Raw genomic sequence first — 23,204 nt, 5'->3', positions numbered from 1 at the left:
AATTAACTCTAAACACCTGCAAAAGATTCCTGAGGCTTTTAAAAACTCCCAGCCTGGTTCATTACTCAAAACCGCAATCATGGGTAAGACTGCCGACCTGACTGCTGTCCAGAAGGCCATCATTGACACCCTCAAGCAAGAGGGTAAGACACAGAAAGAAATTTCTGAACGAATAGGCTGTTCCCAGAGTGCTGTATCAAGGCACCTCAGTGGGAAGTCTGTGGGAAGGAAAAAGTGTGGCAGAAAACGCTGCACAACGAGAAGAGGTGACCGGACCCTGAGGAATATTATGGAGAAGGACCGATTCCAGACCTTGAGGGACCTGCGGAAGCAGTGGACTGAGTCTGGAGTAGAAACATCTAGAGCCACCGTGTACAGGCGTGTGCAGGAAATGGGCTACAGGTGCCGCATTCTCCAGGTCAAGCCACTTTTGAACCAGAAACAGCGGCAGAAGCGCCTGATCTGGGCTACAGAGAAGCAGCACTGGACTGTTGCTCAGTGGTCCAAAGTACTTTTTTCGGATGAAAGCAAATTTTGCATGTCATTCGTAAATCAAGGTGCCAGAGTCTGGAGGAAGACTCGGGAGAGGGAAATGCCAAAATGCCTGAAGTCCAGTGTCAAGTACCCACAGTCAGTGATGGTCTGGGGTGCCATGTCAGCTGCTGGTGTTGGTCCACTGTGTTTTATCAAGGGCAGGGTCAATGCAGCTAGCTATCAGGAGATTTTGGAGCACTTCATGCTTCCATCTGCTGAAAAGCTTTATGGAGATGAAGATTTCATTTTTCAGCATGACCTGGCACCTGCTCACAGTGCCAAAACCACTGGTAAATGGTTTACTGACCATGGTATTACTGTGCTCCATTGGCCTGCCAACTCTCCTGACCTGAACCCCATAGAGAATCTGTGGGATGTTGTGAAGAGAAAGTTGAGAGACGCAAGACCCAACACTCTGGATGAGCTCAAGGCCGCTATCGAAGCATCCTGGGCCTCCATAACACCTCAGCAGTGCCACAGGCTGATTGCCTCTATGCCACGCCGCATTGAAGCAGTCATTTCTGCAAAAGGATTCCCGACCAAGTATTGAGTGCATAACTGAACATAATTATTTGAAGGTTGACTTTTTTTGTATTAAAAACCCTTTTTTTTTTATTGGTCGGATGAAATATGCTAATTTTTTGAGATAGGAATTTTGGTTTTTCATGAGCTGTATGCCAAAATCATCAATATTAAAACAATAAAAGGCTTGCACTACTTCAGTTGTGTGTAATGAATCTAAAATATATGAAAGTCTAATGTTTATCAGTACATTACAGAAAATAATGAACTTTATCACAATATGCTAATTTTTTGAGAGGGACCTGTATATAGTCAGGTGTGCAACATCATCACTAAGCGACGCCCAGGCAGCAGGCAAATGATGATGCAAACAGAATTTATAAAAGACAGCAGTCTGCACATGTCCAAGATGGTTGCCAACAAGGCAAGGCAGAGTAGGATCTTGACACCCCTGGAATCTGGAATCTCTGAAAGACTGTCAAGGCTGCCTAGCTTTGAGGGTGTTGATTTCATCTTGGATTTTTGACAGCAAGGCCAATTCCTGCTTTCATCAAGAGTGCCTCTATAGGGTTAGGGTGTGAAGGCACCACCGACACCCAAAGACCAATTTTTCCGCACCTGTTACTTCTATCCAAAGTCTGCGAGATAGACACCAGAATTTATCCAAAAAATCTCTAATCTTGCTCCGAGTGCAGTAAATTGTGGCCTCATCGTACAGACTGGCTCCCCAAACCGTTATTTAAAAAATAAAGAAAGCTTGCAGGGAAAATGTTTATAAATTTACTATTTCTGCAGCAAGTTCTATACACCATACAGATGTGCCACTTTACAGGTAGACTAAGGGGACCCCCAGTCACTATATTGAAAATTCATTTTTCATTTTTATTGTTATTGTTGTTTTTCATTTTTATGGTTTCACTTTAACCACTTAAGCCCCGGAGGATTTGGCTGCTAAACGACCAGGGGGTATTTTGCGATTCGGCACTGCGTGAATTTAACGGACAATTGCACGGTCGTGCGGCGCTGTACCTAAACGAATTTGGCGTCCTTTTTTTCCCACAAACAGAGCTTTCTTTTGGTGGTATTTGATCACCTGTGCGATTTTTTGATCATGCGCTATAAACAAAAAAAGAGCGTAAATTTTGCAAAAATAGCAATATTTTTCACATTCCCCCCAAAAAAATGTAAAAAATCAAAATTTTTTAACATTTTCGGCCAATTTGTTTTATGCTACCTATGTTTGGTAAAAAAAATCGCAAAAAGCGTATTTTGATTGGTTTGCGCAAAAGTTATCGCGTTTACTAACAAAGGAAAAGATTTTTGTCATTTTTGTTGTTTTTTTTTTTAACGAGTAATGGCAGCGATCTGTGATTTTTTTGCGGTACTGCGACATTGCGGTGGACAAATCGGACCCTTGACTGACATTTTTGACACTTTTGGGGTTACCAGTGACATTTCTATAGTAATCAGTGCTATATATATGCACTGTTACTGTAAAAATACACTGGTAGTGAAGGGGTTAACTTTATTTGGAAAGGAGGGGCTATGTGTGTCCCTAGGGGCGTGCTTTCTACTGTGATTGGCTGTGGCTTCAGCTGTATGAACGGTGATCAACGGTTCTACATAGTAGAACCGTATGATCATCTCTCATACACAGGGGAGAATGACAGGCAGCTTGTTTACACAAGCCGTCTGACTTTCTCCCTCTCCCCCGCCGATCGCAGAGTGAGCGGCGGACATCGGGTCCGCCGGTCACATGCGCGGGGGGGGTCCGTGACCACGCGGGAGCGCGCCTCTGGGGGCGCGCGCTCGCTCCCTAGACCCTCACAAGCAAGCGACGTAGACCTACGTCAGTTTGCCTGTGAGGGGCTGACCGCCAACGTAGATAGTCGTGCGGTGGTCGGCAAGTGGTTAAGCATCAGTAAATCACTGCTCATTTAAAAATATTTTTTTGCAAACTGTGTTCTTTGATACATGTCCCCTAGGGTAGTACCTGGACCCCCAAATACTTGCATATAAGCCTTCAATACGGTCACTTTTAATTTTTCCAGTTCAGGTCCCATAGACTTCAATGGGGTTCATTATTCGGATCCAAACTTTTGCGATGTTCGAAAGATCTGCCCCGAACGGAACAGGGGGTCATTCGGCCCATGTCTGATGAAAAGGGAAAATGAACCAAAAATCCACTAGAAAGCAATGAGAAATATTCCTTCTTCAGAGAAGGCGAATACTACTGAACCTCAAGACTTTGAGTTCAGGCTCAGTGAGAAATGTCTATGGGGAAGACATGGACAGTTTAATGTGCAATTTATGAGGTGGATGGTGGGAACTCGCTGGAGAAATATTTTTGTGCTGGGGGTGGGATCTCCATGAGAACAACTATCTGTGTATTGGGGAGGTGGGATCTCACTGGAGAAAGACCAATGTGTGTGTAGTAGGGGTGTGATGTTAGTGCTGCACCATGCTCTTTTCAGCAAATTCATCACTGCAGGAGAATCCACCACCAGGAACACATAGTACAGTGAAAGTAAAACATATATTATATTATCAAGGAAGGATGTTCATATTTACTCTGAATATACTGTACATAGTGCAATTCTCATACTGTGTATAGGATAGACATCTCATGTGTTGTACTCACCTATACAGGTAACAGTGGGAGGAGTCCACTTTGGAGAGGTGCGGGTGTTGTCACATGTCATTGTGCCAGATGATGGATAATATCCAGATTTACATTGTACTGTCACCACTTCTCCATTATTATAATACTCTTTGTCTGTAGAGGGACTGTACACATTGCCTATGTAGAGTCTGTCCACATTGTCTATGGTGGGCTTTATACACTGAGCTGTGGAATAAGAAGATAAAAGCAGATCATTATACATTATATACAGTGTGAGGGGTAAAGTGATTGTGTGTGATGGGATGGATCAGTTGATGGGACTTTTCAGTGGTATATGGACCATGGTCTGACCTCCTCATTATGGGATGGATCAATTGATGGGACCTTTCAGTGGTATATGGACCATGGTCTGACCTCCTCATTATGGGATGGATCAGTTGATGGGACTTTTCAGTGGTATATGGACCATGGTCTGACCTCCTCATTATGGGAAGTTCCTGGGATCTCTCTGCAGTATTCTATGAGGACAATTACTAGAACATTCATCAGGAAGCCATCAGTATGGAGCAGATTATCAAGGAGTCCCGATATTGTGGGAACCAATCACCTGCCCCCACCTGTGACATGTAGGTTATTGAAGTGAACATTTTATTTATATATCCATCAGGTGTCATGGAAGCATTTCTCCTTACTATCTCAGTTTTCTTTGTCAGATTATAAAGAGGAACTACACTGTATCTGAGCACCACAAACCAAAAGCACAATTTAATTTATTTTTAATATTTAAAATGGCTCTGAAGGCAGAGGTCTTTTTGTTATCCCAATGCATTCTATGCATTAATATAAAAAACCTTCTGTGTGCAGCAGCCCCCCTAATACTTACCTGAGCCCCATCTCCGTCCAGCGATGTTGCACTAGAGACTGGGCTGTCCGTGACTCTCCCTCCTGATGGGCTGAGACACACAGCAGGTGCCATTGGCTCCCGCTGCTGTCAATCAAAGTCATTGAACCAATGAGGAGAGGGGGCACATGGTCGAGCTGCGGCTCCTTGTCTGAATGGATACACAGAGCAGGTATTTATAACATGCTTGTTATTTTTAAAGAAAAAAAAAACAGGACTTTAGTATCACTTTAACCACTTCTAGACCGGAAGGATTTGCCCCCTAATGACCAGGCCATTTTTTGCAATAAGGCACTGTGTGAATTTAACTGACAATTGCGCAGTCATGCAATGCTGTACCCAAACAAAATCTATGTCCTTTTTGCCTCACAAACAGAGCTTTCTTTTGGTCGCATTTAATCACCTCTGCGATTTTTATTTTTTGCGATATAAACAAAAAAAAAGCAAACATTTTGAGAAAAAAATAAATTTTCTACTTTTTCTTATAAAAAATATCCAATAAACTAATTTTTTGTCATACATTTAGGTCAAAATGGATTTAGCTACATGTCTTTGATAAACAAAAATCTCAATAAGTGTATTTTTTATTGGTTTGCGCAAAAGTTATAGCGTCTACAAACTATGGTGAAAATACTGGAATCTTTGCAGCTTTTACTTTCTGACTGCCTATCTCATTTCTTGAAGTGCTAAAATGGCAGGGCAGTACAACCCCCCCCCCCCCAAATGACCCCTTTTTGGAAAGTATACACCCCAAGGAATTTCCTGAGAGGCATGTTGAGCCCATTGAATATTTTTTTTTTTTTTTTTACAGGTGTTTGAAAAATGACTAAAAAAGTTGTAATTGGAATGATATATTTCTCACACATGACATGGGTATATGTGAAATAACACCCCAAAATACATTCTGCTGCTTCTCCTGAGCATGGGGATACCCCATGTGTGAGAAATTTTGACAGTCTAGTCATGTACAGGACCCCAAAAACCAATCACCACCTTCAGGCTTTCTAAGAGTGTAAATTGTTGATTTCACTCCTCACCTACCTATCACAGTTTCAGAGGCCATGAAATGGCAAGGTAGCACGACCCCCCCAAAATGACCTCTTTTCGGAAAGTAGACACTTGGTAGATATTTGCAGAGATGCATGTTGAGTCCATGGAATATTTTATATTTTGCCACAAGTGGCAATTCGATCAAGGGAAACATTTTCTGCCGGTAGCCTGGAAGGTGGTAACCACAAACGCCAGCCTGCTGGGCTGGGGTGCTATCCTTGAGGGTCTGTTTGCCCAGGGAACGTGGTCTCGGGCAGAAAAGATTTTTACCCATTAATATTCTGGAAATCCGAGCTGCACATTTGGCACTGAATTATTGGACAACCAGGTTACAGGGGTGTCCTGTTAGGATTCTGTCCGACAACTCCACCCTGGTGGCTCAACTCCACCCTGGTGGCTTATATCTTCCACCGGGGCGGCACCAGAAGCCAGTCGATTCAGAAGGAAGTGAACCATATCCTATAGTGGGCAGAGAGGTATGTTCCATGTCTATCAGCCATATTCATTCCAGGGGTGGACAACTGGCAGGCGGACTTTCTAAGTCGCCAACAGCTGTGTCCAGGGGATTGATCCCTACACCCTGAAGTGTTTCGGCTGATCTGTCTACATCTGGGTGCTACCGATGTAGATATTTTGGCATCCAGGTTCAACAACAAGGTGGACAATTTTGTTTCCAGGTCTAGGGATCCGATTGCGGTGGGAATGGATGCTCTGGTGACCCCTTGGTCACGGTTCAACCTGGTTTATGCATTTCCTCCAGTTCAGCTTCTACCTCGGCTATTGAACAGGATACAGGTGGAGGGGAAACCGGTGATCAGGGTGGCCCCAGCATGGCCCAGAAGGTCTGGGTTGGCAGAAATCATAAAGGTTTGCGGTGGGGAAACCATGGTTGCTACCATGTCGTCTGGATCTACTATCTCAAGGTCCTATATTCCACCCTGCTTTACGGTCATTGAATTTGATGGTCTGGCTATTGAAACCAGAATTTTTAGAGACCGGGGGGGTCTCAGCTTCGGCTCTGGCCACATTGGTCAATGCCAGGATGCCTGTTTCTAGGAAGATCTATTATAGAGTTTGGAAAGCCTATACCTCTTGTTGTGAATCCAAGAAATAGCATCCTAGAAAGTATGTCATTGGAAGAATCCCTGCTTTTCTTCAGTTAGGGGTGGATTTGAAATTGGTATTAGGAATCATTAAAGGACAAGTATCTGCCTTATCAATCTTTTTCCAGAGACCATTGGCTACACACTCTTTGGTTCGGACCTTTTTTTCCAAGGTGTTATTTGTATGTTTTTGCCAGTCAAACCACCCCTATGTCCTTGGGACTTGAATCTGGTTCTCACGGTCCTGCAGAAGCAGCACTTCGAGCCTATCAGGCATATACCCTTGTTACTTTTATTGAGGAAGCTGGTCTTTTTTTGATCGCTATAACCTCAGCTAGAAGGGTATCGGAGATAGTGGCTCTTTCATGTAAAGAACATTTTTTTTCTAAATCTGTATCAGGATAGGTAGTTTTTTCATCCTCATCCTGTTTTTTTCCTTAACCACTTGCCGCCCGCCCGCCATCATATGACGGCGGGACGGTGCGGCCATTATCCTGGGCGAACGTCATATGACGTGACCCAGGAAATGCAGGGCAGGCGCGCGATCGCGTGCACGCAGCCGTGCACTGCCGGTGTCGGCGTGTCCCCGGGACACAGCCGGTCACCGGCAGGGGGGAAACAGCCAATAGGCATGGCTCTTTCCCACGTGATCGGCTAGGTTTCAATGACATAGCCGATCACAACAGTAGATGCCGGAAGAAGACCGCGCATGCGCGTTCGGGAGCGCGCAGCGCGGTCATGTCGGTGGCTATGTGTTCCCTAGGAACACAGCTAGTCACCAACAGTGTAAAACAGCCAATGACAGTGGCTGATTACCACGTGATGGGCTGTGAAGCCATTCACAGCCCATCACAAATGTAAACAAAGAGCAGTAACTGACTGTTACTAGCTCTTCTCCCCTCACACACCGTTTCCAGTGTGAGGAGAGCTGAGCCAGAAACAGTGAGTTACTGATCTGTATCTGTCAGTGTAAAAAAAAGTGTCATCATCCCCCCCCCCCCCAATTGCACCTGTCACCCAACAGTCACCTGTCACCATCAGTGCCCAAAAATCGCTACCTATAAAGTGCACCTGTCACCAGAGACTGCCATCAGTATTCGCCAGCGGTGCACCTGTCACCCATCGGTGACCAGCGCCCGTCACCTGTCACCCCATCAGTCATCGTCACTTGTCACCCCATCAGTGATCGTCACTTGTCACCCCATCAGTGATCGTCATCTGTCACCCCATCAATCAGCGTCACCTGTCACCCCATCAGTGATCGTCATCTGTCACCCCATCAGTGACCGTCACCTGCCACCTATCCGTCACCTGCCACCTATCCGTCACCTGCCACTCATCAGTGATCATCCGCAGTCACCCGTCGCACAGCCAGAATGTCAAAAAGGTTGTACAGCAGCGAGGAGGCGTTTGAGATCATCTCTATGTCTAATGAGGGCACCGGGGAGCTCTCATCAGTATCCGAATCCAATTCCGCCTTTTACTGCACAGCCAGGTGTGCCGGTCAATACAGAAAATTTTTCTTTTATGGATTTTCTCCATTTATTTTTGCCCAACGATTTTCTGCAATACATCGTGGACCAAACGAATCTGTATGCCCAGCAGTTTATTGTTAACAACCCCCAATCTTCCTATTCCCGTCCGTTTGAGTGGAGAGAGTTAACCTTGGAGGAGTTCAAAATGTTTTTGGGCCTCACAATAAACATGGGGGTTACAAAAAAAAAAATGAAGGACATGCCTATTGGTCCAACCACCCCATACACAGTATGCCCATATATTCTGCCCTAATGTCCAGGTCCAGGTATGAAATTATCATGCGCTTCCTTCATTTTAGTGACAACAGCCAGTGCCCCCCCCCCCCCAAAATCATCCAAATTTTGACAAGCTGTATAAAATTCGCCCCCTCATAAATTTTCTTTCCCAAAGTTTTGCAGAACTTTACGTCCCTGATCAAAACATATGTGTAGATGAGTCCCTGCTACACTTCACAGGCCGGCTAGGAATAAAGCAATACATTCTGAGCAAAAGGTCCAAATATGGGGTCAAATTATACAAACTGTGCGACAGAGCTACGGGATATCTGTATGCATTCCGCATATACGAAGGAAGAGATTCCCAGCTCGATCCCCCTGATTGCCCGGCCTACATGGGCACAAAAGGAAAGGTTGTATGGGACCTGGCGTACCCACTGCTGAGGAAAGGCTACCACCTTTACCTGGATAATTATTATACCAGCCTGCCCCTTTTCAGACATCTGTACCTTGAAGGAACCCTGGCCTGCGGAACCACCAGGAAGAACAGGAAGGGCTTTCCACAGTCCTTGGTGAATAAAAGAATGAGAAAGGGGGAAATAGCAGCCTTGAGAAACAACGAAGTGCTGGCCTTGAGATGGAAGGATAACCGAAATGTGTACATGATGTCCACCATTCATAACGACACCACAGTGGAGGTTCGAAGAAGAAGAGGTCCCACTGAAAAGCCAAAATGTGTCCACGATTACAATCTTTACATGGGGGGGGGGTGGATTTTAACGACCAAATGATTCAGCCCTACTTAGCCACAAGGAAGTCCCGATTCTGGTATAAGAAAGTTGCAATTTATTTATTTCAATTGGCCTTTTATAACGCTTATGTAATCTACTCCAAATCCACTGAAAGCCCCATCTCCTTCCTAAAATTCATTGAGGAAAATGTCACGACCCTCGTCTACCCACAAGGACTCCCCCAAGAAAACCTTCGCTCTGAGGCTGTTAGCCGACTTAGTGACCGCCACTTCCCAGACTACCTTCCACCGTCTGAAGAAGGCCGAAGACGCCAAAAAAGATGCCGTGTATGCAGCAGAAGGGGGTTTCGTAAGGATACCAGCTTCTATTGTCGGTACTGTCCCTCCCAACCTGGCCTGTGCATTGGAGAATGCTTCACACGTTACCATACATTCGTAAATTACTAGCCCATTTCCCCGTTTTCATCTGTGCTGACCAATTTTCCTCATGCCACTGCCTTCCACATAAACTGACCCTGGCCTGTTTTTCCACTATGCCTCTGCCTACTGTTTGGACTGCTTTCACGTGAACTGACCCTGGCTTGTTTTACCGATTACGCTTCTTCTTACTGTTTGGATTGCTTCCCTGTGAACTGACCCTGGCCTGTTTTTTCAACTACGCTTCTGCCTGCCGCTTGGATTGCTTGCACGTGAACTGACCCTGGCTTGTTTTACCGACTATTCTTCTGCCTACCGCTTGAACTGATCTGTCGCCCCCTGCTACTGTAGTACACAGGGGTCTCACATATGTGAGGGGCTCCAGAGTTGTTTTTCCGGATAGAGAAAACCAATTTTTTTGGTTCTCTCTGGGTTTCGTAAATTCCGGATTAGGGTCTGGAGTCTGGAGGCTTCAAAGAGATTTGGGTGGGAGAAGCCTCTACCCCTGTCCCCAGGTCTCACCTGACCAAGGCCCTCAGCTGACTTACTACCATCATGCCTCTGCCTGCTGCATGATATTAGCTGGAGAGTGGTACAATGATTGTCTGCAGTGTACCGGGACCAATATTATGGCTGTGCTGACCATGTCTCTGCCTGGAAAATTCCTTTGGACAAATGCTTCGGCTGTGCTGACAATATCCCAGTATTGACTATAGACTATATTCCTGCCTGCTGCCTGGAAAATTGCTATTGTCGTCGCTAAGCATGTCCCTGCCTGCTGCCTGGACTAATGCTCTCCTCTGTGGACAACTGCACTACTAAAACCACAGGTAATATTTTTTTTTACACTTTCCTTTATAGAATGTATTTTGTAATGTATTTTTTGCTATGTACATGCTATGTGTTAAAAATGTGAGGGGCCTTCAAAAATGATAGGTTGTCAGGAAATTAGATGTGCATTTTATGTAAAAGTCTCACACGTGTGGTATTGCCATAATTAGGAGGAGTAGCAGAATGTATTTTGGGGTACAATTTTTGCTATATACATGCAACCACTTACTGACCGCCTAACGACTATATACATCGGCCATTTAAAGCTAAATACTGGGGCTATGGCAGCAGATAGCTGCCATAACCCCGGTATTTTTTTAAACAGCGGGCGGTCTGCTTTCAGATAAGGGTGGGCCCAGTGGCAGATTTGCCGCCGAATCCGCCACAACGGTGCATGGGAAGAGGTGCCCCCCCCCCCTCCCGCCGCGTCCTAGATGTTTTCCCAGCTTACCAGACCCGCCGGCAGCGGGAAAAACTATCCGGTCCCGAATCCTCAGAGACAGGAAGTTGAGTGAGGGCAAGATGGCCTTTACTCGACTCTATGGTCTTGGAGGACCGGAGCTACGTCAAAAGTCATTGCCTAGCAACCGGTTTAAAGGGCCGTTTTTTTTTTTGTTTTTTTTTTCTTTTTCAAGAATTTTTTTTTTTTTTTTTTGTTTTTTAGTGTAGTTGTGAGGTGTGAGGTCTTTTTGACCCCAGATCTCACAATAAAGAGGACCTGTCATGCCTATTTCTATTACAAGGGATGTTTACATTCCTTGTAATAGGAATAAAAATGATCAAAACATTTTTTTTAAGAAAACTTTTTAAAAATAAAAAATTATTAAATAAAATAAATAGGAAAAAAAAATAAAAATTAAAGCGCCCTGTCCCCGTTAGCTCGCGCGCAGAAGCGAACGCATACGCAAGTCCCGCCCACATATGTAAACGGTGTTCAAACCACACGTGAGGTATCGCCGCGATCGTTAGAGCAAGAGCAATAATTTGAGCCCTAGATCTCCTCTGTAACTCTAAGCTGGTAACCTGTAGAATTTTTAAAAAAATTGCCTATGGGGATTTTTAAGTACCAATGTTTGGCGCCATTCTGTGAGCATGTGCAATTTTGAAGCATGACATGTTGGGTATCTAATTACTCGGCGTAACATTATCTTTCACATTATGGAAAAAAATTGGGCTAAATTTACTGGTTTCTTATTTTTTTATTCAAAAAAAGTGAATTTTTTTCAAAAAAATTGCATTTGGAAGACTGATGCGCAAATATGGTGTGATAAAAAATATTGCATTGATCTCCATTTTATTCTCTAGGGTCTCTGCTAAAAATATATATATAATGTTTGGGGGTTCTAAGTAGTTTTCTAGCAAAAAAATGATTTTAGCTTATAAACACCAAGTGTCAAAAATAGGCCCAGTCTTAAAGTGGATAAATGGACAACTTTGTGTAAAGAGCTACTTGGATATTAGGCCTATGTATGTGGCTAGGCGGTGTAAAAGTATTACACATGTGGTATTGCCATACTCAGGAGGAATAGTAGAATGTATTTTGGGGTGAAATTTTTGCTATGTATATGCTATGTGTTAGAAATATTGCATAAATTGACAACTTTGTGTAAAAAAAAATGCGTTTTCATTTTCTTTCCACATTTTCCAAAAACTTGTGGAAAAAAAATGACATGTTCAAAAGACTCATTATGCCTCAAAAATTATATGTTGGGGTGTTTGCTTTCCAAAATGGGGTCATTTTATGGGAGTTTCCATTGTCCTGGTGCTCCAGGGCCTTCAAAAGTGCGATAGGTTGTCAGGAAATTATATGTGTAATTTCTGCTTCTAGAATGCTGGACGGGGCTACTTGAATGTTGGGCCTCTGTATGTGGCCAGGCTGTGAAAAAGTCTCACACATGTGGTATCAGCATACTCAGGAGGAGTAGCAGAATGTATTTTAGGGTGCAATTTTTGCTATGTAAATGCTATGTGTTAGAAATATTGCATAAATTGACAACTTTGTGTAAAAAAAATGCATTTTCATTTTCTTTCCACAGTTTCCAAAAGCTTGTGGAAAAAAATGACACGTTCAAATGACTCATTATGCCTCACAAATTATACGTTGGGGTGTTTGCTTTCCAAAATGGGGTCATTTTATGGGAGTTTCCATTGTCCTGGTGCTCCAGGGCCTTCAAAAGTGTAATAGGTTGTCAGGAAATTATATGTGTAATTTCTGCTTCTAGAATGCCGGACGGGGCTACTTGAATGTTGGGCCTCTGTATGTGGCCAGGCTGTGAAAAAGTCTCACACATGTGGTATCAGCATACTCAGGAGGAGTAGCAGAATGTATTTTGGGGTGCAATTTTTGCTATGTACATGCTATGTGTTAGAAATATTGCATAAATTTACAACTTTGTGTAAAAAAAAAGCATTTTTATTTTCTTTCCACATTTTCCAAAAACTTGTGGAAAAAAATGACATGTTCAAAAGACTCATTATGCCTCAAAGATTATACGTTGGGGTGTTTGCTTTCCAAAATGGGGTCATTTTATGGGGGTTTCCATTGTCCTGGTGCTCCAGGGCCTTCAAAAGTGCAATAGGTTGTCAGGAAATTATATGTGTAATTTATGCTCCTAGAATGCCGGACGGTGCTACTTGGATGTTAGGCCTCTGTATGTGGCCAGGCTGTGAAAAAGTCTCACACATGTGGTATCGACATACTCAGGAGGAGTAGTAGAATGTGTTTTGGGGTGTAGTTGCAAGTATACATGTGCTGTGTGAGAGAAATAACCTGTTAATACGGCAATTTGTAAAAAAAAAAAAAATCTTCATTTTGCAAAGCATTGTGGGAAAAAATTACAACTTCAAACTCACCATGCCCCTTATTAAATACCTTGGAATGTCTACTTTCCAATAAGGGGTCATTTGGGGGGTATTTGTACTTTCCTGACTTTTTAGTGTCTCAAGAAATGAGATAGGCCTTCAGTACATCAGGTGTGGTCAAGTGTGATCAATTTTCAATGATTCGCACCATAGCTTGTGGACTCTATAACTTTCACAAAGACCAAATAATATACACTTACTTGGGTTATTTTTACCAAAGATAAGTAGCAGTATAAATTTTGGCCAAAATTTGTGAAGAAAAATTACTAATTTGCAAAATTTTATGACAGAAACAAAGAAAAATGCGTTTTTTCACGATATTTTCAGTCTTTTTTTATTTATAGCACAAAAAATAAAAAACCCAGTGTTGATCAAATACCATCAAAAGAAAGCTCTATTTTTGTGAAAAAAAGGACACAATTTTTGTATGGGTACAGTGTTGCATGACTGAGTAATTCTCAGTCAAAGTGTGAGAGTGCTGAAAGCTGAAAATCGGTCTTGGCAGGAAGGGGGTGAAAGTGCACTGTAGGCAAGTGGTTAAGGTAGTTTCTGGTTTTCACTTGAACCAGGATATTATTCTGCCTTAATTTTTCCTAATCCTCAGTCTTCTGAGGAAAGGCTGTTACATTCTCTTGACGTTGTACATGCGGTTAAAGTCTATTTAACCAGGTCAGCACAGATTTGTAATACCGATGCTTATATAGGAGGGGTTATATAGGAGGAACTTTCTGTCTATTGGTTGCCAGTGCCCATTCACCTGAAGGTAACGTATAACCCAAATAGTAATTATTACCAGCTCTGTGTTCCGTGATGTACTCCAAGAAAAGGATTTTACAGGTAAGCTGTAATAAAAATCCTAATTTTCCCTTTTTTTTTTCTTCATTTTCCAAAATAAATGAGAGCTGCAAAATACTCACCATGCATCTTAGCAAATACCTTGGGGTGTCTACTTTGTGAAAAGGGGTCATTTGGGGGGGGGGGGGGGTTGTGCTATATTTGTAGAGCATTGCCCCCTTGGGGATGCTGGATATTGACTCCATGGGCTCCCCTGGTTACCTAAATCCCTCCTTGCTCCTGTTGGCTCTTGACAGAAGTAAACAGTCTAGGGGTGTTGATTTTTGTTGTTTATTGGTATTAGGGATAGGAGAAGGGAATAGGGGGATACTTGTTGTTTATTGGTATTAGGGATAGGAGAAGGGAATAGGGGGATACTTGTTGTTTATTGGTATTAGGGATAGGAGGAGGGAATAGGGGGATACTCCAATTGAACTATTCCCAACATTTGAGGACTTCTATCTTCACTAATTTGCTAGTAGATCTGGAACAGCCAGGCTTTTAATTCTTCCTGCCACTTTAGATGAATGGGGTTAAGTCTCTTGTTTTCTTTGCTCTCTATACAAGATGACTATATGAACAATATGTTATCTTCAGGATGCTCTCCTTAGCATCCTCTTTCTGCTGACACCCATCCACTGACTATCCTATGAGCAGGTGTGCCCCCCCCCCCTCAGGTCAGGCCCCTTGACACGAGTTGCTGGACTCACGATACTGCAGAAACAGGGTTTCCAGTGTCTCCCCTCTCAGTCAGCTTCCCTGGACCTCTGGTGTCAGGAAAGAAAGCTCCATTTAGCAATAACAACGATGTCGGAGGCGGGTGCGCATGCGCGGGAGCACGCCAGCGCGTGCACGTAGGCGTGCCAGCGCAGAGCGTGTGCGTCATCATGCCCATCCCGGCCCTATATAAGACACTTCTCCGCTGTGCTCGCTCCGGTGCTGGTTTATCATCAGCTCCTGTACCCGTGACCTGTCCGCTTATCTGTGTTCCTGCTTTGACCCGGCTTACTCCTCTGACTTGTCTGCACCTTCTCCCGTGATCGACCTCGGCTTGCCTCACCACTCTTTGCTCTGTAACCCATCTGCTGGATCTTCTGTGTACCGACCTTGACTTGGATTCCACGGACTCTCTCTTGTCTTGCCCCTCTGTTACCTCCATTTCCTTGGACTGATTAACTGTGTATGACCCTCGGCCTGGCATTTAACCTTTGTCTCTTTACTTTGAGGATCTCTAGATCTCCTGGAAGCGGTCCTGGGTGTCCACACCAAACCATCCATCCATCCGGAGTTCACCCACATCCAGTGCTCCTTGGGACGTGTCATCTCCTGTTTCAACTCCAGGGGTGATCCGCACCGAGCTGCAAGAGAAGCCCTCTCAGCACTTCGGCCTCCACCAAGGTAACTGACATCTGGGTTCAGCTCCTGTCAACCATTCCTCCGGTCCTCAGAACGACCTCCTGAGACCGCATGGCACCTCTACAGAGGAGGAGGCAGCCACCCCCTCCCTCCGGGACTCCTCTCTCCAACTAAAGACCCCGATCACATGTGCTCCTGACTTTTATACAGTATCCCAACATACACCAAGGCAGCCTGCCTTCTACCAATCATCAGGACTGCATCAAAAGCCTATGCATCTATTCGTCAGGTTTCCTCCCACTGTCCAACATGCCTCCCTATTGGACCAGTGTGAAACACTCTCTAGACTGAATGAATCGCATACTGAGCACAATGAGTAGACCTAACTAGCAGATGCTGCTCTCTGGTAGGCAGAGAACAATATAGATTTACCTGCAGTCCCTCCGGCAAGCATACAGAGCTCAAAACTATACTCTCTCACTAGCACCTATTTAGGAGGGTGCTATTTTGGCATTTCATGGCCTCCAAAACCGTGATAGGTAGTGAGGAGTGAAATCAACAATTTACGCCCTTAGAAAGCCTGAAGGTGGGGATTGGATTTCGGGGTTCCATACACAGCTAGGCTCCCAAAAAGTCTCACACATGTGGTATCCCTGTACTCAGGAGAAGCATCAGAATGTATTTTGTGGTGTCATTCCACATATAACCATGGCATGTTAGAGCAATATATCATTTAGTGACAACTTTGTGTAAAAAAAAAAAAAAATGAATTTTCCCGAAACTTGATGCAAAATATAAAATATTCCATGGACTCAACATGCCTCTCAGCAAAAAGCTTAGGGTGTCTACTTTCCAAAAATGGGTCATTTGAGGGGTGCATTTTATGCTCAATCTTAGAAGCTTATGCCACACATCGCCCACTCTTCTACCCACTTGAAGACCAAGCCTTTTCTGTGACTTTTTGTTTACATGAAAAGATATATTTTTATTACTAGAAAATGACTTTGAACCCCCAAAAATTATATATGTTTTTAAAGCAGAGGCCCTACAGAACTAAATGGTGGGTGTTGCAATTTTTTTTGTCAACATGTATTTTTTTATTGTAAATTTAATGCACAAATACACTATATATTTCCTAACTGTTTGGTAAAATTGAAAAGATGATCTTATGCCGAGTACATAGATACCAAACATGACATTCTCTAAAATTGTGCACGCCTGTGCAGCAACAAACTACGTACATTTTTAAAAACCTTTACAGGTTACCACTTTAGACTTACAGAGGAGGTCTACTGCCAGAATTACCGCCCTCGACCTGACGTTCATGGCAATACCTCACATGCATGTTGCAATTGCTGTTTACATATGACACTAGACCGACATTGTGTGCAAATTTTTTTTTATTATTTATTTTGCTTTTTTATGTTATTTCGAGACCTTCCCTTTAATTTTTTTTTTAATATAATAATTTTGATTGTTATAACAGGAAATGTAAATATCCCCGATGATAGTACCTGTCACTACAGATTGCTCTTTTTAAAAAAATTGGGGTCTTTTAGTCTCTAGATCTCTCCTCTGCCCTTAAAGCCTCTGGCCACACCAAGATTGGTGTGATAAGATGCTTTCCCAATTTCCCAATGGCGCTGTTTATATCTGGCGAAACGGAAGTCGTGAAATGCTCGTAGCTTCCGGTATCTTAGGCCAAAGAGATGATTGGAGCCATTCTCATCTCCAATCAGCTCTATGGTCAGATGATCGCACTACCGGATGCAGTCTCGGGTTACCTGGTGGGACAGGAGAGCCAGAGAAAACAGAGCTTGTACATCTTGACCCCGTATCTGGCAGGCTTGCTGGGGAAAAACTGTTTGAACGCAAGGTGGCCAGAAAATGTAATCAGGGACTCATCAACGCAGACAGCTTGTTGGGGCGTATACAAGGCTGCAAGCATTTGGTTGAAGTGGTTTACGAGGGGCTGAATTTTGTGGAGCCGGTCAAATCCAGAGTCACCCCAAAGAAAACAGAGTTCATTGTCACTAAAGGGCATGAACCGCAGAATTTGCTGGTATCTCGTCCTGACCATGGCAGCAGAGAACACTGTCATATGGTGAATCGGGTCAATGGACCAATATGTCTGCACTCACTCTTTTTAGTAATGTTCATGAGGAGGGATAGGCCCAGAAAGGTTTTAAATTTGGAAACAGTGATGTATTTCCATGCAAATTCTCCAGCAAGGGTCAAATTTGGATGTGCGGCGATAAATTGATCAGCATATAAATTGCTTTGGTCCACAATAGATCTGTACAGATCTTCCGTGAACAACAGCTGGTAGAAGTCAAGGGAAGTAAAATTGTCTGTTTCCACCTGAATTCCGGGTTGGGCAGTGAATGGGGGAAGTATGGGCGCTGCAGAAGTGGTGGGCTCCCAAATAGGATTTGCCAGCGCATCAGGAAGGACACTATGGCCTCTACGGGCCTGTCTTCGAATTCTTGGTGGCTGAGGGACACTACCTGTGCTAGCCACTGCACCAGCTTGAACTGCACTTATGGGACTCGCCATGTCACCAAGTGTTACTGCAGTTCTGGATTTCTATAACCAGGATGTACTAGGCCGCTGGTGCTTGCCAGGCCATCAGAAGGTTGAGCGGCACTAGTACCGACACTCTGCTGCATACGAGAGCCTTGCGATTGTTGCACCTCAGCAACAGAAGAACAGGGTCGGGTACACCTGACCTTAGCAGGGACTGCTACTTCGTAATCAGAGCTATCTATCAGGGTGCCGCTGCTCTCTACAGGTTCAAATACTGAGCCTGATTCTGGCAGTGAGGCTTCCCCATCGCTCTCATCTGTCATGATCAGCATTGTGTAGGCCTCTTCACTAGTGTACCTTTTGTTTGACATTTTGGCCAATAAATTTATAGTTACCTAGTGTGACTCACAGGTAAAAAAGCACCTGGTTGTTGAGGACTGTTTGAACCGCTACGAAAAAACTGCTAGTGCTAGTAGGGATCAGGCCTGACTCTGCTAACGCTGCGGTTTAGTGTGCTGTGTGTTGGAAGTGACAGTAATCTGCTGATACTTCACTTCTTGGGGGATGGGCAGAGAGGCTAAATGCAGGTGCTGGCAGGTGTCGTGGCCGATCCTGCTAACGCTGCGTTTTGGGAAAACTAAACTATGGGGGACGCTAGTATAGTTCTGATCAGATCAAAGATATTGATCCGTTCAGACACTATACTAGTAATGGAGGTGTTTAGTGTGTGTCTGTGTGTGTATGTGCGTGTCACTGGCAATCAAAGGGATAAATTATATTTCTAAATATGCGGCGGGGATCTGCGCTGTCCTAGACTGACGCTAACTAGCGCTAACGCTAACTGATGTCACCAATATAGTGATCAGAAAAAAGATCTGTACACTATAAAAGTGACACTGTGACAGGGCAATGAAGAGGTTAACTGGGGCTGATCAGGGGGTTAAATCTTTATTGGGGGGATGGCGGATACCCTAAACCTATTTGGGACAGAAACGGGAAGGGTCGTTAACGTTAAATAAAGGCACAAGTCACACTATTACAGTAATCAGCAAAAAAGCTATATACTGTATATAGTGTGCACAGGGAGTGAAAGCATTAACTGGGGGGTGATCAAGGGGTTAAATGTGCCTGTGTGTACTGGTGTCAGTGTAGTGCTTGTGTACTCACAGTTAGATGTTCTCTTCTCTCAAGCTGGAACCGAAAAGGGCTTCACGTGGGAAGAGAGCATCATTTCAAGCACCTGTGTTTACAAAACTCGGGCACAGGACAGTCTGCCATTGGTCAGGACCGATCACCAGGTCCAGGTCAAAAATCATTGGCCTGGACCTGATGACTGATCGGTTCTGATCAAATCAGACCATCGCAGGAACAGAGGGGATGCTCTCGAGCCCTGCGCGCGACCGACTTAGGGCTACGTCGGTTCACGCAGAAGAGCCAGCCTGCTGCAGTAAATATGCGGCACGTGGTCAGGAACAAGTTAAAGCAAAAACACCACTCAATCCATGTATCAATGAATAATTTTTTTGAGAAATCACTTAGAAAAACACCCCTAGCATTGCTGCCCATGGCCATCTTGCGTAAGAGCAAATGATTCATGTATCAATTACTTCTTGGAATCCATCTCATGCAGGCAGAAGGGTGTGCTTAGCTAAGAAAACCCCTCCTCCCCTTCTGAAGACTCTTGTAATGCATAACATAATTTGGGGTATGATATGAAGAGTACCATAGAGCAGGGAGATGGTTTTTTCATGTGCCTTTTGAGAGTGACATCAAAACATACAAATAAATTACAGATTGGAGGGGCTCTATACGTGTTGTTACTAAACAATACAATTTCCCTGGACAGCCTCAGTGACAGCCTACTCTGGCAGCACATATTCGGTTTTATATTGATTGATTTATTTTTTTATTTTTATGTTCAATAGTTTTTATTAAAGATTTTACAAAAGAACATATAAAAGTAGGAAATTGGAACAGCCAACAAGCCAAATAAAAAAGGTTACGGCAACATTGTACAAACATGTCAATAACGTTCAAGAGTGTCCCATACATATGCACAGCGATCCCAATATATAACATCTCGTGTCAAATAAATTCATTCAAAGTGGCGATCGCCAGCACTCCTCACATAACAGAACAGCATGGGAGAGAATGAACTGTAAAGAGACCGTCCAAAGCGGTTTGGGTTGTCCCAATCAAAGAACCAAACTAATAGGATAGAGAAGAAAGAGGAAAGGATAAGAAAGGGAAAAATGGAAGGAAAAAGAGAAAAAAAAAAGGGGAAGAAGAGGAGAAAAGTAAGAGACCACCACCCCCCCCCCCCCCCCGGTCCGAGCCCCAATGCAAACATAGCATGCCTCCCCACTGTCAAGGAGCCTGTAGATAAGCCACCCACGGGTTCCACACCTTCTCAAACTTTATCTGAGTGTCTCTACGAATACTAGTCAATTTTTCATTGACCATGATCCAGGATATTTTATTTTTAACCATCACAATATTGAGGACTGGCGACTTCCAGGAACGTGCTATGGTTATCTTGGCAGCTAAGAGGATAAAAAAATGAGGGTACGCAGATGTCTGGGGGATCCCCCCGTCGAGATCGGCAAACAGCGCTGTTTTCGCAACCCTGGGGACGTTTTGTCCCGTCACTGAGTGGATCAGGTTAAAAACCCGGATCCAAAAGCGCCGAACCTTCGGGCAGGACCACCAGACATGATGCATATCACCAACCTGTCCACAGCCCCTAAAACACAGGGAAGAGGCCCCAGGATACAATTTCACTAGTTTGGATGGAACCAGGTACCAGCGAGACAACACCTTATAATTGGCTTCCACTAGAGAGGTATTAAGTATTCCTCTGTGCACCAAGGTCGACCAGGTTGTCCAGTCCTCCTCCTCAATCGTTTCTCACAGATCTGATTCCCATGCCCGTTGGTATGAAATTTTGTGATTTTGATCATTGAAAAGCGCATAGAGCGCCGTTATACCCCCCGTGATTCCGCCCCACGCAGACATTGATTCTCAAAAAAAGTTCTGGAGGTAATGTCTACCTCCCCGTTCATTAAGGTACGGAGGAAATGCAGTATTTGGCAAAGGCGAAAAGTTTCCCCAGGAGGCATCGTTAGCTTTTCCTTAAAATAACTGTGTGGTCTAATCCCCTTGTTATCCAGAAAGTGAGCAATTCTATAAAGACCTTTGTCGGTCCACCAAGTGAACTGACTAGGCCATCGGCCCGGCGGGAAGCGAGGATTATGGAAGAGTGGGGCCACAGGAGTGTGGGGGGGGATTTCAGAGGATACAATTTACATGCCATATCCCAAAGCCGCAATGAGTGGGACAAGGACGGGCACATAATCGCCCTTCGGTCCCTTGGGGAGAGCCATAACAACATATCCAGCGGGACATCTAGACTAGCCCCCCCCCCTCCAAATGGAGCCACTCGGGTTTGTAATCTTCATTAAAGATCTGATACAACTGGACTAATTGAGCCACCCTATAATAACGCAAGAGATGCGGGACTCCCAACCCCCCTTCCACTTGGATCTAAATAAAGCAGACGAGCTACCCTGCAGCCACCCCTATTCCAAATAAATTTGAAGATCAAGGATTGTAACTGTCGGAAGAAGGTGGAGGACACTGGGATCGGGAGGGATCTAAAGTAATATAAAATACGTGGAAGCACCGTCATCTTAATTGCTGCAATTCTCCCCAACCAGGAAAGATCATAGGTCTTCAGGTCACATGCAGTAGAGTCATATAAAGGTAGGTAATTAGCCCGAAACAGTGTAGCAACATCAGAAGTGAGTTTCACCCCCAGATAAGGGAGCATCTGGAGATCCCATTTAAAGGAGAAGGACTGCTGTACGGCGTTCAAGACTGCGTCAGGAAGGTTTACATTTAATGCTACCGATTTAAGTTGATTAACCCGAAGCCCAGAGATATCGCCAAATTTACGTAATAAAGTGAACAAGTTGGGTAGGGTCATGATAGGGTCTGTTACAAATAAGAGCAGATCATCGGCAAACAAACCGCATTTGTGAACCCTGCCCCCACTCTCCACCTCATGAATGTTAGGATTAGCTCTAATAGCTATTGCCAGCGTCTCGATAGCCATCACAAACAGGATTTTTTTTTATAATTAGCTCATATACAGCAGACACACCCCACTATGAATAAAATTGGGGTGGTTTTAGAAGTGACACATGCTTTTTTCACGAAACAGTAATGGCCCCCCTTTAAACAGTGGATAGAAATTTGCCAGGGGTTCATTGAGGCTGTCCCTGTTCTCACTGATGCAATACCGTCCTGCTACTCAGCAAATTTTACACTGCTGTATCATCTAAGGGCTGCCATTAATAATTCTTGTTAAAAAACACCTGCCTGTTCCTTGTTCTCCCTGATCAAAACAGAACTATTACTGGCCAATTTTTGTGCTGTGGCATCATGTGAGAGATGGTGTTGTTCATTTTTGTTTAAAAAATTGCCCAGAGAAAGGAGATTTTAATTAGAAAAAAAATAGGTCAAAATGTACACAAGGCAAAGGTAGCAGTTTTATTTCTAGAATTAAATTCTTAAAATGGATGATAAAGAAATGGAAAAATTGACCAGCATCAGCAAGACAAGGCTGAAATGTACTGGAGACACTGTGCCCAGGCAGGAGCTTCAATTTAGTAAATAAGAAATTGTAGGTGATGAAGCCATTTAAAAATTGGCCAGCAGCAGGACAGATTTAATCAGTGAAAAAAGGCCTAACTGGTGTATGCCTAACTTTTATTTTATCTGCGAGGATCCGGGGGTGCGGTGATGCAGCAATATGCTTCTATAAAAAGGCAGCTCCAAGAGCAGATGGACAGTAATAGGCAAATGATGCTCTTTAAACACCCTAACCAAAAAAAGACTCTATCAATATCATAGTTTCACAGTTGATAAGGTTGAATAAAAACACTAGTCCATCCAGTTCAACCTGTGTAGATGTGTGTGTGTCAGTGTCTATAATCATTTCCCATATCCCTGTATATTGTGTTCACTAAGATGTATGCCCAAGACTCTTTTAAAACTATCAATACTTCTCGCTGACACCACCAATTATTGAAGAGAGTTCCATGTTCTTATTGCCCTGTCAGTGAAAAACCCCCTACACAGC

General features: G+C 43.9%; 1 protein-coding gene across 1 annotated transcript in view; it reads right to left on the bottom strand.

Moving 5' to 3' along the window:
• Window positions 1-23,204, bottom strand: part of LOC309550548 (C4b-binding protein alpha chain-like) — a gene marked incomplete at its 3' end in the record, with an annotated part of 114,328 nt that overhangs the window by 18,614 nt on the left and 72,510 nt on the right. The window contains exon 3 of the mRNA XM_082250902.1: window positions 3,698-3,904. Coding sequence (XP_082107028.1) covers window positions 3,698-3,904 — 207 coding nt within the window. The remainder of the gene's footprint in view (window positions 1-3,697; window positions 3,905-23,204) is intronic.

Source organism: Pelophylax lessonae, assembly GCF_965119305.1.
Source record: "Pelophylax lessonae genome assembly, chromosome: 1".
NCBI classification, from domain to species: domain Eukaryota; kingdom Metazoa; phylum Chordata; class Amphibia; order Anura; family Ranidae; genus Pelophylax; species Pelophylax lessonae.
The sequence above is the reverse complement of the archived record's forward strand: the minus strand, read 5'-3'. Positions and strand labels throughout refer to the sequence as shown.